General features: G+C 43.8%; 1 protein-coding gene across 2 annotated transcripts in view; it reads right to left on the bottom strand.

Annotated features, from left to right (window-relative positions):
* FNTB (farnesyltransferase, CAAX box, beta) overlaps positions 1-17887 on the bottom strand; it is a 67821-nt gene that overhangs the window by 12404 nt on the left and 37530 nt on the right. For both annotated transcript variants that reach the window (XM_030319319.2, XM_030319318.2), the window contains exons 5-9: positions 16930-17076; positions 16745-16828; positions 11223-11309; positions 4314-4443; positions 1307-1439 (exon numbers count right to left, since the gene is read on the bottom strand). In XM_030319319.2, coding sequence (XP_030175179.1) covers positions 1307-1439; positions 4314-4443; positions 11223-11309; positions 16745-16828; positions 16930-17076 — 581 coding nt within the window. The remainder of the gene's footprint in view (positions 1-1306; positions 1440-4313; positions 4444-11222; positions 11310-16744; positions 16829-16929; positions 17077-17887) is intronic.

Genomic DNA, 17887 nt, shown 5'->3' with positions numbered 1-17887 from the left:
CTCCCACTCACGCTCTCTCAAAAATAAAATAAACATTAAAAAAAAAAAAAGAATGGGAGGCACCTGGGTGGCTCATTAAGTGTCTGGCTTTAGCTTGGGTCATGATCTCACAGCTCATGAGTTCGAGCCCTGCATTGGGCTCTGTGCTGACAGCTCAGAGCCTGGAGCCTGCTTTGGGTTCTATGTCTCCCTCTCTCTCTGTTCCTCCCCTGCTCACACTGTCTCTCTCTCTCAGAAATAAAGATTGCAATGTCTCTCTCTTTCTCCCAAAAATAAAGATTAAAAAAGTAAAAAATAAATTAAAAAAAGAAAGAATGGGAAGACAGGGCCGAGACTGCGTTTACTTCAATTCAGCATCCAAAGTGGCCACAACTCAGATGAAACGAAGAGACTAAAGAAAGGCGCTCAGAAAGAACAGCCAAAGAAGGAAGAAAAGCATGGGTCAGGGGGCCAGACAATAGGAAAGAATCTCATCTTCCACATTTGAGCAATTAATTACCCAATTATTAAGTCCAAAGAAAACCTTCCCTCTGGGCCAAGGGGTCTCACTCCAAGAACACATCAGCACCCAGCGGGACAGCCATGACTTCCCCTCCCCCCACCAATTTCCTCAGAGACACGCTGCTCTCACATAAAATAAATAAGAAAGATGGTTCAGGAGTCAGTGGGCAACCTGAGATTTCAAATGATCAAATAAAGGAAGGCTCCCCGAAGTTGTGCTTGCTGTCTAACTGCTTTGGTTTTGCCTTCCGATCTGCGACTCCAGAGAAACGAACCCAGGTCTCTCCACTCCAGTGGTATGGGTGGAACAGACTTGCATTTAGGATTCTTCAATGAATTTAAAATACAACAGTGCTCACGGCAGCAACTACAAAGCCAGTCAGACCTGGTGGATCTTTTCTCCTGGGGTTCTGCCTCTCTGCCCCTTTGTGCCATCGCCTTCTCAGTCACTGTTGTGACCGCGACGCACACAGTGTGGGTTTTCAGTTCCGATATGACCGATACGGGACGCTGCATTGGAAACTGTGGCTTCACACCCGGCTGAGGTGGCAGTCACCCTGGGGCCCGGACACGCACCTACCTCCTCCTAGCCACAGACAGTTTGCAGCAGCAACCGTGACTCAACTAAACCACTGGAATTAAAGCCTAGTCTGCATGTGCGTGCAGGAGACATGGCGGGGGCGGGGGGGCGGTTCACACAGGGCACTCAAAATCCAGGACAGACAGACAAACACTCTGGCTTCCTGACTTGGGCTAGCAGCCAGGGGAAGTCACCCAGCCCCTGCCAGCAGCTCCCCGGGCTCACCTTGAGCATGCAGTGCGCGGTGCAGCAGGGGCAGCAGCCCCGCCTGCCAGAAGGAGTAGCAGCCGTCCACCAGCTTGTTGCAGCGGCCCTGAAATCCACCTTCAAACCGCATCTGCCGGCTTGTCACCCATTGCTGAGAATGAGACAGAGAAGGGAAAGGCGGGTGTAGGCCAAGTTCCCATCTCTGGGCTTCTTGGCACTGGAATTCTAGTCCTGGGGCTGTTCCTTCCTTCCCCTCACTGCCGCGGATGCGGACTGGACCATCTAAGCTGGACTCTTGGCAGGGCGGCCAGTACTGATCTCTGCTTCGTGCCCAGTGGACAACTAACCACCTTTTCCCGGGTTTCAAATGGGTTCTGATGCTGACAGAATAAAGACATCAAGTTGGCCTATAAGGAGACCTGCAAATGTCTCTCAATAAACAAGACTTAACGAGGAAGTTGAAGGCAAGTGGCTCATTTCTAACCACTTTCCCTTCTCAGGGAGGTTTATTAAAAGCAGATAAATGGAATTGTGTGCTGTGTCTCAGTAGATGATCTCAAACTGTTCCTGACTTTGACTTGGCACCTGAAGAAATTCATCCAAGGTTTCTTAGCAAGTTACTTGCAGGACCAGAAGCAGAAGCCATTATCCCAACCGCCAAGGACGGCTCTGTCAGCTCTAGCCTCTCTGCGTCTCCAGGGAAACCTGGTTAGCTAACAGAAGACAATCTTTTACTCTGAACTTGTAAGATGGTTCTTGATGTCACTCAGCGGTCACACATGATGCTGCTGCCCATCCCTGCTTATCTCCACGTTTTCTAAACACACTCTGCTACCAAGATCAAGATAGCCAGGGGTTTCGTCCTCCAGAAGCGAGCAGAACCGACTGGCTGAGCAGATAATGACATCTCCATTTCCCTCCCAGGCAGTTCCAGACACCAGCCACGGGCTTTCACAACGGAAAGGTGCAGAGTAGGATGTCTCCCCCTCCCCCCACCCCTAGGCTCTTACTTGACTGAGTTCCTGAAAGGAGCTACCGAGGACCCTTTTTGGAAGGGGGAGGGGATGTCTTTAAGTTACCAAGTGTGGAGTTTAGATTATATCCCTGTTCAAGGCCATACTCACCCGTAAGAGTCAAATCCCAAATTCTTAGAAGAAAGACATAAAAAAAAAAAACTACATTGCAGGTGTAGGCACTAATAAATCACCAGTGAGTCTTAAATGAGCCAGTGCTTTAGGAATGATGCCATTTAATGAAAGCGGTGAAGCATCACTCAAGAAAAGAGAAAACAGGTACTACAGTGGGGAGTCCATTCTTCATTTTCACTTACACCACAGACTAAGGTGTTCTTTTTTAATATTTTTTTAAATTTATTTATTTATTTATTTATTTACTTTTGAGAGAGAGAGAGAGAGAGAGAGAGAGAGAGAGAGAGAGAGAGACAGCACAAGTAGGGGAGGGTCAGAGGAAGACACAGAATCCAAAGCAGGCTTCAGGCTCTGAGCTGTCAGCACACAGAGCCTGATGCGGGGCTCGAATCCATGAGCAGTGAGATCATGACCTGAGCCAAAGTCAGATGCTCAACCGACTGAGCCACCCAGGTGCCCCAAAGGTTTTTGGTTTTTGTTTTTTGCCCAGACTAAGGGTTTTTAAGCTGGACTACATAATTTTTTCCAGTGTCTAAGCCCACGGGTTTACTCTGTTTCCTTCGGCCATATGAATTCATAAAATCCTTCAGATATGGGTCCTAGTTCTCTCAAAGCAAAAGGAGGGGATGGAGTGGTTTGGGTAAGGACACTGGCATTTATTGAGCACCTACTATATGTTATCTCCTTTAACCTTCAGAGTCCAGAGTTCTAACCCCTCCTTTAACCTTCAAAGAACTGTTATCTCTACCTTACAGAGGACAAAGGAAATTGAAGTTAAAACGGACAAATTTCCTAAGGTCGCGTGGAAGTGGGAGAGACAAGGCTCAAATCTAGAGTGTTGCCATTGTAACCGAGCCTTCTGCTAGTTATATTCCTTATTTCTTCCCAGGAAATGGGGCTTTTCAATTTCATGCCTTATTGGTAATCAGACTCTTAAATGTCTAGCTGGCCATTTCAGCATGAACCTTCAAGGAAAGTGTGCTATAGGAGGCATCCTGTGGGTGAGGACAAAATACTACTGGTCGTATATCCGTAGAGTCTAACAGAAACTTTCTTGGAAGCTCATGATGGGTCTCATGACAGTTCCTATGATGAGCAGCTGACATCTGAGCTTGGGGAGAGGAGATGAATGTCCACTGCAGCTGGTTTGCTTTGAGGTCATGGTTGGGAGTAAATGCTTCCCAAAAGACGTCTCGGTGGCACTGCATGCGTGTATGTTTGTACACTAGGCCTCTGATGATAATTTAAGAATAATCTAGTGAATCAGAATGCAGTCAGCTTTCCTTCTCGATATCTATCAGGAGCTTAAAGTCCAGACATAAATGCCTAAGGCTACCTGCTCGATGCAACCACTGTGCTCTGCCCAGCTCATTTGAATGTAGTTACTAAATGTTCACATATTGCAGCTGGTAATAACAGCTTGGCTTCAAAAGGCCTGAGAGCACTTCTCATGACTTTTTCTCTTAGCAGATTCCTTCTAAGATACATGATGACCTCCAAATTTAAGAGACTGAAGCTACAGTCTCAGAAGCAGGAGGCAGGTACTCTGCCTCATTGCATATGTTTGAGGGACTCAGGAAGACTGTGGAGCTGGCCTAATATACTATAGAAAGTTCAGATCAGGAAAGATGGAAAGGCAGGAAGAAAGGAGCCAAGACCCAGGCAGACGCCCACTCCTCCCACTTTCTCCGACCAGTGCTGAGCGCCCCAGCAATTACGTTGAAAAGCTTCATTACGGGTCATTCAGTTCGTGGGCTCAGAGCAGGAACTCTGTTGGTCCTTCCCACAGCCAAACAGTCCCAAAGCACTGTGAGTCTGACCAGTCACATCACCAGGAGCCTGGGGCCTGAGAAGAAGAGGAGTCAACAGACACTTACCAATAGGCTCTTCAAGTTCAAGGAGCGTTCCTTTTTGAGGATGACCAGTGCGGCCAGGCCGCAGAAAGTGTAGCCGCCGTGCGCTTCCATCCCTGGAACCCCACCAATTCCACCTTCCCAATTCTGACACCTGGGAGGAGATGGAGAAGAGCAGATTGAGTGGTAGGTGTCAACCCATGAGTGGCCGGGTAGAGTGGGTGGGCACAAGTGCAGAACCACCCAGGTTGGCAAAGAATGAGTTTGTTCAGATAATGACATGAACCATCACAACTATGAATGGAAAGATGCCAGCTAATTAACTTTTGGAAATGCCTTTTCCTCCAAAAAAAAAAGCGGGGGGGGGGGGCGGAACTCAGAGAAACAGTCTACTTATGCACAGTACCTCAAATCTCTTAGGAAAAAAGTAATAAAATCATACATACAGTATGACAACCACAGGTTAGAATAAAAATGAAAAATAATTGCTATTTAGGGCAGGTCTATTGCTGGTATTTTTTTTCTTTATTCTTCCATATTTTCAAAAGCTTGCTATAATAAACATATAAAATTTTATTACTATCGAAGTAAACTTATTTTTTAAATTATAACCTCCTATATATTCAAATTACTCATTTACTGGGGCGCCTGGGTGGCGCAGTCGGTTGGGCGTCCGACTTCAGCCAGGTCACGATCTCGCGGTCCGGGAGTTCGAGCCCCGCGTCGGGCTCTGGGATGATGGCTCAGAGCCTGGAGCCTGATTCCGATTCTGTGTCTCCCTCTCTCTCTGCCCCCACCCCGTTCATGCTCTGTCTCTCTCTGTCCCAAAAATAAATAAACGTTGAAAAAATTAAAAAAAAAAAAAAACAAAAAAACAAATTACTCATTTACTATTATAACAATTATTATTTTGGGGGTTAGACTATATATTAATAGTGTATTCTCTAGTCATAAAAACACGCTTCATCTTGCGACCAGCAATATAGGGTCATTTCTAGGAATTCATCCTAGGAAATAAGTTAAAATGTGTTCAAAGATAAGATTATAATATAACAGTGAAATATTAGAAACAACTCAGGAACTCAACAGTAAGGGACTGGTTATATAAATTATGGCCTATCTGTACTATAGAAAACTACACATTTAAAATGATGCTATGGGGGCGCCTGGGTGGCTCGGTTGGTTAAGCGTCCTACTTTGGCTCAGGTCATGATCTCACGGTTCATGGGTTCGAGCCCTGCATCAGGCTCTGTGCTGACAGTTCAGAGCCTGGAGCCTGCTTCGGATTCTATGTCTCCCTCTCTCTCTCTCTCTCTCTCTCTGCCCCTCCCACGCTCGCACTCTGTCTCTGTCTCAAAAATAATAAAAAACACTAAAGTAAAATAAAATGAAATAAAATAATGCTACGAAGGATATTTAAAGATGTTCCCAATCAAAAAAAGTTACAAAATGGTAAGGTACTGTATAATTTTCCCGGAATTCTAGAAAGACATACACCAAAAGAGTGGTTGATGGTGGATTACGAGTGGCTTAGATTTTCTTCTTTGTGCTCATCTTTAGTAAATATGCTTTTCTGTGTAATAAAGACATTTTTTCTTAGTATATATTCATATGACAGTGTAGGACTTTACTTCTGATGATCTCCGAATATGTACACACTCTACAGGTGTGTCTGCCTCACAATCCCAACCGCGGTATAGGTGCACAGGTGGATGGGCACATGATCCGAGAGCCGGCAGAACCTCCGGATGGCAGAGAAAACAAGCAATGATACCGCCTGTCTTTCAGGCACCTCTCCCTGGAGGCCTTGCATCTTGGGAACTCACAGGCCTTTTTCAGAGCAGTCCGCAGGCCCAGGGACATCACAGAGCAGGGCGCCAAGTCAAAAACTGGCTACCACCCCCTGTACAGATTCTTTAGCACCTCCATCCCATGACCCTGCTGCTGCCTAAGTGTCGAGTTTTCCTTCCAACACACTTGGCTATGTGGAGCAGAGGAAGAGTCAAGTTTGAAAAATCTGATGGGCACCTCTTAACATTTTCCTTTTTCTTAACTTTTCTGAACTTACCTTTAAAAAATTTTTTTTGAATAAAAAAAAAAACAAACAGATAGTGTTAACAAGTAAATAATGAAAAGTAAATCTCCTGCCCAAGCTGGCTTCCTAGTCCCTCTCACCAGCAGTGACCACTGTCAGTTTGTCTCCTCCTCTCTCTCTCTCTCTCTCCACACACACACGCACACACACACACGCACACATGCACACACGCACACACGCACGATTTACATTCCACTTTCCCTCCCTTTTATACGTGGGAGCAATTTTAATAATTGTAAATTAGTAATTTTAGTAAAATTCTTTGGGAATGTCTTCTAGCTAACCCTAACAGACTGAGCACAAGCCCAATAAAATGAAAAGAATTTAAAAAAGGGATAAACCCACAAGGGTAAAGAGCATAGGAGAAGATATGAATACAGACAGGAAATAACAAAATTTCGAAAGCCAGAAAAGGGGAAAGATAAGAACTAACGGACTTAACAGATCAGAGAAACCTAAACCAGCCCGGGGATAGGAGGCAGCAGAAAGCAAGACGACATGCTCCAGTGCAAGGCCCAGGAACTAGAGGCACCACGATGCCTCAAGAAGTGGGATGAGGGGCGCCTGGGTGGCGCAGTCGGTTAAGCGTCTGACTTCAGCCAGGTCACGATCTCACCGTCCGTGAGTTCGAGCCCCGCGTCAGGCTCTGGGCTGATGGCTCGGAGCCTGGAGCCTGTTTCCGATTCTGTGTCTCCCTCTCTCTCTGCCCCTCCCCCGTTCATGCTCTGTCTCTCTCTGTCCCAAAAATAAATAAAAAAAAAAAAAAGAAGTGGGATGAGTTGGAAACAAGTTAATTGGTTGCAAATGTATATAGGAATCAATGAGACCTCTGGGTATGCAGCAGAGGACAGGAAGTTTCAGGAGTTTAATCAAGAGGATCTGAACTCCAGGATGTCCAGCACAGCAGAGCAGGAAGGAGGCACCACACTGAGCAGGGGATTAAGTGAGAATCTATAATCTGAGCACAAACACCCCCTACCCCTTTTCCTCCTACTAGTTTACAAAGCTGGCTGCCAACCTCATACCCCAACCAGAAATCTGGAAGATCCTTCTCAAGGGAAGCTGATAAGCCCAAGAGAAAAACCCAATGGGGTGAAAGGCTGAACCTAGCCTACTCTGGCACATGTAGCTCCCCATCAGCTTTTTAGCCCTTGGCTTCCAAATATGAATATGAGACATTTCAACAAAGTCTCTAATATGGAAGAGAGAGACCAAAACAGATGAACAAAAATACGTTGGAGAAATAACGTAGGGAACAGAAGGAAACTTTTTAAAATTGTATCTTTAGATAAAATATTATATGAAATAAAAACACTTTAAGAATAAAATGTGCCTGAAACAAGAACAGGAAAGTATGTAAAAAAGAAGTATTCCTGGGGCACCTGGGTGGCGCAGTCGGTTAAGCGTCCGACTTCAGCCAGGTCACGATCTCGCGGTCCGTGAGTTCGAGCCCCGCGTCGGGCTCTGGGCTGATGGCTCAGAGCCTGGAGCCTGTTTCCGACTCTGTGTCTCCCTCTCTCTCTGCCCCTCCCCCGTTCATGCTCTGTCTCTCTCTGTCCCAAAAATAAATAAACGTTGAAAAAAAAAATTAAAAAAAAAAAAAAAGAAGTATTCCTTTTATAAACGAGGATAAAATAAGCTCTGGAAATTTTAAAATAGAATGGCAGAAATAAAAACTCAACAGAAGGATTAGAAAATAAAAGGTAAGGGACTCTCCCAGAAAGTACAGTAAGAAAGATTAAGGGTTAAAAAATAGGCAAAAAATTGTGAAAAATTAGAAGACTAATCCTACTGCTAGGAGGTTATAAAATGAGCAAACACTGAAAATAGAGGGAAAGAAATTATCAAAGAAATCATATTGTATAATAAAGATTCTGGAACTAAAGTATTTGCAATTCCAGATTGAAGATACATACTGAGTACCCAAAAAATGAAGAAAAAAAAATCCGTATCATGGTTCATCAGCCTGAAGTTTCCAAACTTCAAGAATACAGATTCCAACAACTTCTAGGGAGGGGGATAAGGTGGGAAAGAGAAAAAGAGAAACAAAACCAAAACATACAACGGATTGGGAACACAATGGCACTGGGAGGCAGTAAAGCACAGTGGTTACCATAACAGATTTTGGTCACCTAAATTTCTTGTAATTCAGCTTAATATCAAATTCAATATCCCGCCATTTGACATTTAAGGAAACCATGACATGGAGAAGTGAAATAATTTGTCCAAGGCACAAAGCTAGTAAATCACGAGACTGGGATTCAAACCCAGAGTTTTCTCCTCCTGCAAATAACAGCTACATGCTCTGGACACAATACACAGAAACAATTCCTGAGGGCTCAGCAGACTGACAAAAGGCAGGCAGATTCTGGTGGGGATTTAAAAGTTGGAGCAGACAACAGCAGGCAGGCAGTCTCTTCCCTCCCCTCCCCTCCCCTCCCCTATTTTTTTCTTCCCAGTTTGCCCTGAGGATGGCTGTGGGACCCAGTGGTGGCAGCAGCAGGTCAGAGGGGTCAGTGGAAGGCAGCCGAAACTAATGGAAAGCCCACCATTTTTCTGATAAGAAGAACCAGGCTGAAAGAAACTAAGGAGGAGTACCAGAAAGAGCCAGAGAAGGAAAACTCCTAATTCCACGTTTAAACTTCAACGAAGTTTCTACATGACTCCCAATCACACAGGTGCTGGGCAAAATGAGAGCAGCTTCTGACCCAAGAACTGATCAAAGAGCTGAACCACAGCCCAGTGCAGGTGTGACAATTCACAGTTTGCATCTAACCAAGTTGATTGCCTGCTTAAACAAAAACAACACTCTTTAGAGCAATCTAACAGAAACTAGTCTCTATAATGTAACAACATAATGTCCAAAACACAACCCTAAAATTACTTGACATATGCATAATCAGGGAAATGGGACATGCCAACTCCAAGATACCCAGATGCTGAAATTACCACACAAGAATTTTAAAGCGGATGTTATAACTATATATTTACCTCAGGGAAGTAGGAAAAAAAATATATACTTATAAAGAATAAAAAGACGGGAAATCTTAACTGAGAAACAGAAAGCATAAAAAAGAAACAAATCCAGGCAGGTTAGCTCAAAAGCCTATCTCTAAACTACCTTACCAATCTCTAAACTACCTTACCAATCTCTAGCTACCTTACTAGTGAGTATTACATATCAGGTCTTCAGCAGATGTTGGTTATTAGTATTATCAGCCTTTTTAACAATGACACTGGAAGCCAGGAGATAATGGAGCAACGCTAAAAAATTCTGAAGGATGTCAATTTATACAGTTTCCAATTTAGAAATCTCTCACCAAATAAACTATCAATCAAGTGTGAGAGTAGAATAAATAATCTTAATCTTAAAATAATGCATAATCTTAAAAATTCATCTCCCAAGTGCTCTCTTTTGGAATCTACTAGAGTATGTGCTTCATTAAAATGAGTAAGTAAGCCAAGAAAAAAGAGGACAGAGGCTTCAACAAAGGAGAGAAGTGAAGTGAATTTCATGCTGAAAGGAAGCTTCTGGATGCCTGCTGTGCAGCAAGCTGAGAGCAATCTGTCCAGACTGAAGCAGGAGAGCAGGGGGCTCCAGGAAGGATAACTCAGAACACACACACACACACACACACACACACACACACACACACACAGAACTGATACATCACCGAAAGTGTTTGTATTGAGAGTAACTTTATAGCTCTGGCAGAAAATCTGGGAATAAGTCCATGATCTATACATTTAAAAAAAAAAGGTAATGATTAATTCCAGGAAAATAAAAATTATGTAAGACAGTAAATCTGATCATATTTTACCATCTGATTTACCTGCAAACTATATTTTCACAGTAATAGGTACTACTCTGATAAGAATAAACGTGTAAAAAGCAAAATAATACAGCCTGGATATCAAGTACATAGGTATCTACTATACATTTTCTTTACTTGCTTTTAAATTATAAAATATTTGAAGCATCTAGGAAAGTCTAGCAAATATATAGAACATCCATGCATCTAACACCTAGCTTTAACTTAGCCATATGTGCTTCAAGTCTTTCTTTTATTTTAAAGAAATAAACCATTACAGATACAGCTGAAGTCTCCTGCGGAGATGTGTAAACTTCTCTTGATTTCATGTCCTCTGCTCTCCCCCCAGAAGTAACCGCCATCCTGAATTTGGTGTTTATTCTTCCCAGGCATGTTTTTATATTACCACATGTGATTCTTTCCATAAACAATATAGAATTATTGTGCATGTTTTCAAATTTTAAATAAATGTGCTAATCCGCATGTTTTAACATCCTTTATTTTAACTCAGTGTTGTTTTGGGGATTTATCCACATTGATGCATGTAGCTCTGGTTTGTTCATTTTAACCAATTTATACTGCCATGTGACCCTACCACACTTTACTTCTCCATCTCGTGCTTATGAACATTTAACTAGTTCCTGGGTTTCTGCTATTACAACCACGTCATATGTTTGTGTCTTTCATGCATATGTGTGAGTTTCTGTAGAAGTGGGATTGCTGGGGCATCAGCAAGGGCATCTTATTACCGAAATCCTCCCCAAACTGGTTAAATCCACTTAGATGCCCACAAACACTGCTCGCCCAAGGTTTTGAGCCTTGCCAATCCATACAATTACACAACACTGAAGAAAGTTCAGAAAAAAGGAAACTTTTACTGTATGTTTGAAATGCACAATCCTACAACCCTAATCCATCTCCTGTCATTTTATATTCCCTTCCATTCCTTTTTCCACTTTCTTTACTTTTTCAGAATCTTGACCACCTGCCTTCTAAGAGGCCAGGACAGACCCCAGCATCTCTCACCTCGCTATCCATTCGGCGGTGCCCTCAAAGAGATCTGGGGTGATGATGTTGGTCAGAGAAGCCACGGAAGCAGCACAGTATGCACTTCTGTTAGGATGGAAACACACGGGGACAACGTGAGGCTTTAAGAAAGGGATGAAATAAGGTTCACAGAGCTTCTCAGGCGGGTTGCCCTCTGCTTGGTAAACTGTAACCACCTCCTGTCCTCACTCTTGGCACACGGTCAGTCCTCCTGGGTCTCCAACTGAGAGGTGTGACATTCTATTTGGATAGGGCTGCTCACAGCGTGGCTTCAGTGAAAGAACATGACATTCTAGTCTCCCTACCTCCACATGGTCAAATCTATATCAGAGGAAATAGTAGCCAAAGTGAATTTAGCTCTTTCAAAGACCTCCAATGGTTCCCAAACTTCCACGGTGTCATTCAAGTATTTCTGATACGCTCATTTATTGAGATGTCAGTCATGTTTTAGATCCAGGATTTCTGTTTATAGCGTGGACACATTAAAGGTTAACTATATATTTTTTCTGCAACAGACACTCCAAAGCAGGGCACCAAACCCTAATGGCCAGAAACAGATGAGTCCACTCAGATACTTTCCTTAGGCCTTTAAAGGGAGAGAAGCACTTTGATTTCAAGCAGTACAGACACCAGTACAGACACACACACACATTTTTAAATGAAAAAGAAAGAGGGGCGCCTGGGTGGCTCCATCGGTTAAGCGTCCAACTTCGGCTCAGGCCATGATCTCACGGTTCGTGAGTTCGAGCCCCACATCAGGCTCTGTGCTGACAGCTCGGAGCCTGGAGCTGCTTCAGATTCTGTGTCTCCCTCTCTCTCTCTCTGCCCCTCCCCTGCTCACGGTCTGTTTCTGTCTCTCAATAATAAATAAATGTTAAAAAAATTAAAAAGAAAGAGAACGTCTTTTTTTTTTTTTTTTAATGTTATCCTACTTGATTTGGAATAATTCTTGCCACTCTGCCCTGCCAGCCCTAATTCTTCCCAGGACACATCTTATTTCAGCTTCTCCCTCTACTATCGAATATAGCTACAAACTGTCTTTTCTTCCCTTCTATGCCCTTTTCTAATGTCCAGCATCTCAGGTCCATTTTACACTGAAGACAACTGTTTGTTTTAATTCTGCATACAGATCCTGTTTCTAAGGGCTCCTAAGGAATACAAAAGGAAGGAAAGAGAAGGGTCTAATGTCCGTCATTGTTCAACATGGACACGCTCCTAAGCCGAACTTACAGAGGTATTCCAAAAAGAAATCTCTGCAGAAGCTGCAAGCCCTATTGTGCGACTAGCATCTTTATCAGCCCGCTCATGCTGGCCACAGCACAGCAGAGGCTGAGTTACCCCGGCAGGCCTCAGAAGCACACCAGAGTCCCCCATGCCAACGTTCTCATCTGCCATAAGCTAACTTCAGAGGCCTGAGCTAATTTCTTTCAGCGTTTCAGCCTCTCAGAGGGGTTTCACAGCATTTGCTCCTGACCCCTAATGGAACCTCTGAGGTAGGGAGGTGGCCAACAAAGTAGTTTGCTTCTCACAAAGGGAAGAACTGAGATGTGAAGCCAGCAGCCACAAGTCCCCCACTGAAAAGGGGAGGGAACAAACACACCTTTTTCATGCAGTTTCTTCCTCTCTCCACCCATCTGCTCATCACATCTCACAAATTTGTCCACTCCTCTCCATATGCTCTGCTGTCCCCCAAATCCAAGTCACCATTACCTGGGTCAATCTCCTGCCTGGTCTTTCTCCATCCAGCCCTGAAACCGGAGGACTTTTACTAAAACACCACAATCTCTTCACTGCAACTGGAGAAGTTGTCATAAAATACAAAACCAGATCAAGTCACTCCCTACTTAAACCTAGTCCGTGGCTTTCCACTGCTCTTAAAATAAACTCCCTAGCTCTTAAGGAGATCCCAGGACCCCTCAGTCTGGTCCCAGCCTGTTCTTCCAGCCTCACTTCTACTGCCCCCCATGCCCTCTGTACTTCAGCAACACTAAACTGCTTTCTCGAACACACCCTTGAACACACTCCCTGTCACCTCAACTTCTGCAAATGCTGGGTCCCTGTCTCCCTACTATCCTCAAAGAATGCTCCAAGTTATAAAACCTGGATTAGGAGGGCAGTAATAAATAATTACTCCTTTCTTAAGAACCGGGAAAAAATCGTACTTGCTAGGAGTTCACTACAATCTGATTATCGGCAGCCCTCCAGTGCCATAAACACTTGAATAAGCTCATCCCAGACACTTATTAGGAGCTGTGACAGACAGGAAAGATCAAGAGACTCCTCTCTCTAAGCCAGGATAAGACATGCTAGCCTCCAGATGCCCATCACTGCTGCTTCTCTCCAAGTCAAACCCACTCAACAAGCATTGTGGAGTCCTGGCTGACACTTTTAGGCAAAGGACAATTAAATAACAAGCAAGAAATGATGGGAATTGGGGTACTAGGAACCAAGCAAAGCACGGAAGCGTTCACATCTCTGAGTCTACGCAAGTGGAGAGCATGGCTGGAACAGAGCATATTACTGGAAGAGCGTAGGTACAGGGTTCCTTGGTGGCACAGATGATTCTAGTGGAGAAGTTTCCTAGCATTTGTCTAGCAGATATAAATAAGAACACAGAAAACACTGGAGCTAGAACAACGAAATTAGAAAATAATTGTATCTGAAAAGGTATGTGATATAATGCCAAAGCAATCTTGCTTTTGTCTAATAATTTCAGAAATTTTAAAAAAGCTAAATTTCGAGACTGTGCACACTCAGTTGTACCATCTGTAGAACAGAAATGAAAATGTAGTGTCTTTTGGTTGCGGGGGTGAGACAACTTTTAGCTTTTTCCTTAAGAAGAGTCAATTCAAGGGGTGCCTGGGTGGCTCAGTTGGCTGAGCATCTGACTTTGGCTCAGGTCATGATCTCACGGTTCGTGGGTTCGAGACCCGCGTCAGGCTCTGTGCTGACAGCTGGGAGCCTGGGGCCTGCTTCCAAGTCTGTGTCTCCTCTCTCTCTCTGCCCCTTCCCTGCTCACACTGTCTCTCTCTCTCTCCTTCAAAAATAAAATAAACATTAAAACATTTTTAAAAAAGAGTCAACTGAATACTGTTTTTCTTCATTAGTTATATTGGCTTTGTTGGCATTTTCAGGGTTTAAAAACACAAGACAACAGGTCCCAAAGGGAGTCACTTATGCTGAACTCCACATCTTAATCAGTTTCAGCTCCCCAGAAATGAAATCTTAAACCAGCCAATCAGGAATCACCTGATGAGCACTACTTAGGTCACTGGCCTGACAGAACCCTGCTGTCCCCTAAAGGAAAGTAACCTTACAATAACTGGCCCACTTTTTTTGCCTAGTATAACTTCCTTTTCGCACTCCTTTCTGCCTATAAAAATCTCTCGTTTTGTATAGGTCCGCAGAGTACATTTCTATCTGCTAGATTACATGCTGCCTGATTAGAATAGATTTTGCTCAAACTCTTACATTTAAAAAAATATGCTTCAGTTTGTTTTTACAACAGATACTGGGATATTATGATATAATAAGAAACATACACAGTAAAACCTTGGATTGCGAGCAACTTCTTCTGCGAGTGTTCTGCAAGACGAGCAAACATGTGTAATAAATTTTAACTTGATAAACGAGGGATGTCTTGCAATACAAGTAGTACGTGACGCCAGATGTCACAGGATCACAACTGAGCCAATGGTTCTTGAAATTCGCTTTGATATACAAATGCTTTGGATTACAAGCATGTTTCTGGAATGAATTATGCTCTCAAACCAAGGTTTTACCATACTGGTTTTCTCCCAGATTCCTGGAACAAAGCTCCTAAAACCCTTGGAATTTCCTGAGTGACAGGGGTGATAAGAGAGTCTTCAGTTATTCATAATAACTGCATCTGGGTGGCTCAGTTGGCTGAGCATCTGACTTTGGCTCAGGTCATAACCTCACGGTTCGTGGGTTTGAGCCCCGCGTCGGGCTCTGTGCCTGCTCAAGCACACCTGAGTTATGCTAATGAGGTGATTCCTGGAGGATGGACTGCCTGCCAAAGGAACTGACCACATCATCAGAGGGTTGGAACTTTCAGCATCATCGCCCCCCTGACGAGAGGGGCTGCAGATTGAGTTAATCACCAATGGCCAATGATTTCATCAATCATGTCTACACAATGAAACTCCCATAAAAACCGTAAATGCAGGTATTTGGGGAAGCTTCCAGGTTGGTGAATGCATCCATGTACCTGCCAGGAGGGTGGCATACCCCAACCTCACCGGTACAGAAGTTCCTGCGCTTTGGACCCTTCTCGACCTTGCCCTATATACCTCTTCAACTGGCTGTTCGTTTGTATCCTCTATAATATCCTTTGTAATAAACCAGTAAGTAAAGTGCTTCCTTGCATACTGTGAGCCATCCTAGCAAATTACTGAACCTGAAGAGGGGGTCATGGGAACCTCTGATTTGCAGCTAAGTCAGACAGAAGTGTGGGTAACCTGGGGACACACTACTTGTGACTGGCATTTGAAGTGGGGGTGATCTTGTGGGACTGAGCCCTTAACCTGTGGAATTTGAGTTAAATCTAGTTAGTTCATGTTAGAATTATTTAACATGAGGGAAAAAGCACCTGTTTGGTGTTGGAAGTGTTGTAAGAAACAGTTTTTCCAGTGAAGAGCTTATTTTAGGTTCAAACAGACACATTACATGTTTTTTTCTCCCCCTTTACTTTCGAACCAACGGTTAACCCAGAAAATTAATCAACTTGTGTAGAAGCTAAACACATTTACAAATAAGGCAATAAGATGGCTTTGCTATAGAAAGCTCAAAAACACATATTTCTCTAAGGATTTGGTATAAAACCTCAGTGATCCACCGCCTTTGAGAAATGACTCAGTGAATTTCGTATATGCTTCAGCAATCTCCCACCAGATGAGTGGGCTTCTTGTGGGGTATGTTGGACAATTCTAGAGTAAAATAATAATTTTGGGCCAACTGGTTCCAATCAGTTACTGAAACTCTATTTCGCTGCACTCTACTGGCCCCCCAAAATTTTTGCACCTCCCAAAGCAATTCTCATTCAGGTGATAAACATTCTCCCGAGTTCATCAAATTCATTCAGAAAATATTTACTAAGTTCCTACTGGGCTTCCTTCTTCCTTCCTATCCCAGAGAGGTGAAAGATTGTATTACACTATACCGTTATTATATATTATGTATGGTATGTCATTTTATACCAACCAAATATGTTTTTGATTTTTAAAATAAAAGCATTTGATTTTGTTCCTGTCTTGCTTATATTCTGACACTTACATAAAAGAGGTCAAGTGACAGTGACACCTGAGGACATCTGTGTCATGTTTGCAATGATTATGAGCTGTGTCACTGACACGCCATTCTATGTCATTCTGTGAGACAAAGCAGCAGCTTTTCCATGTTGTTCCTTGGGTTTGGCATCTCTAATGACAGAGAAGATCTAGAATCTACTGACACAGTGGCCTGAGGAAAACCCCACTCACCTCACATCCACCTCACCTCCAACGTGCATGAGAAAAGAGCCATCAGGTTGCTTCAACGAGTACAAATACTGAAGAAGCTTCTCTCTGAGACACAAATAGGGGAGAGGGAGGAGACAGCAATGGTCAGTGCAGCAGCAGCAGGCGGGGACCCTTTGGGGGTCCGGCACTGCTGGCTTTGGCTGTACCTGTTAATGACGTCATAGGCTTCCTCGGTGCCAATGATGCATAGTGCATTGACTGCTGCATACGTGGGTGCAAGGTGTGGGTACTGGCCAGGGCCCCCTCCAAAGCCACCTTCTGGACTTTGACACAGCTCCAGGAACTGACACACGCTAGGTATACAGCCAAAGGGAAAAACAAAGTCAGAGAACATTCATTTCAAAACACCAGACTCCACCAGAGTCTATGCCTTTTCCAACGTCCCCCCCTCCCTCAAAAGGGAAAAAAACCTCTCCTCCCACTTCCTGAACACATATTGAATATAATTAACCTTTGAAAAGGGCCTCTCTGCCCTATTTTGAATGCCCATCTTTCTGAGTTTTGTGTTTAAGCACCTGTCTAACCATAAAGCAAGGGATGTAAATCAAGCAGAAACAAATAGACTTTCATGGGATTGGGATTAAGTCTCATACTTCTTGACCAAATTCTTCCCATACTTTTCACTCAGTTTACCACCCTGGATCTGTGGAACCAGCCCCTTCTCCTTGCCTTTGGGGTCTCCCCCAGGCTTTGAATTTTGCCCAAACCGTGGTGGTGCCCAACTACTTCTTTCTATGCTAACCATTCTGGTCTAGAGACACCACCTAGGCTTACCCAGAATATTTAAAGAGATGTCTTCTCACTCCCATTGCCCCTAAGCCCCAGGGGCTTCTGACTTTTCTTCCTACCGCCACCAACAAACCAGCTTTTCATGGATTCTGCCCCCACGGTTAGGAGAGCGAAACAGAAGTGGGCTTCTGTCACGCTCATGCCAAATGTGGCAAACTGCGGCACTGCTGACTCATATCGTAAAAATGCATCCTGGCCTGTAGACTTTTGGGGAATTTTTCACACTAATCTACAGAAGCTCCAGTTTCCTCACTGAGGGAAACTGCTTATTGAGGGTTTGCCTCCAAGCATGGCATCAGGTTGCCCAGAAGTTAC

Source organism: Lynx canadensis, chromosome B3 (assembly GCF_007474595.2).
Source record: "Lynx canadensis isolate LIC74 chromosome B3, mLynCan4.pri.v2, whole genome shotgun sequence".
Taxonomy (NCBI): Eukaryota; Metazoa; Chordata; class Mammalia; order Carnivora; family Felidae; genus Lynx; species Lynx canadensis.
Note: the sequence above shows the minus strand (reverse complement) of the source record. Positions and strands in the feature narration are given on the sequence as shown.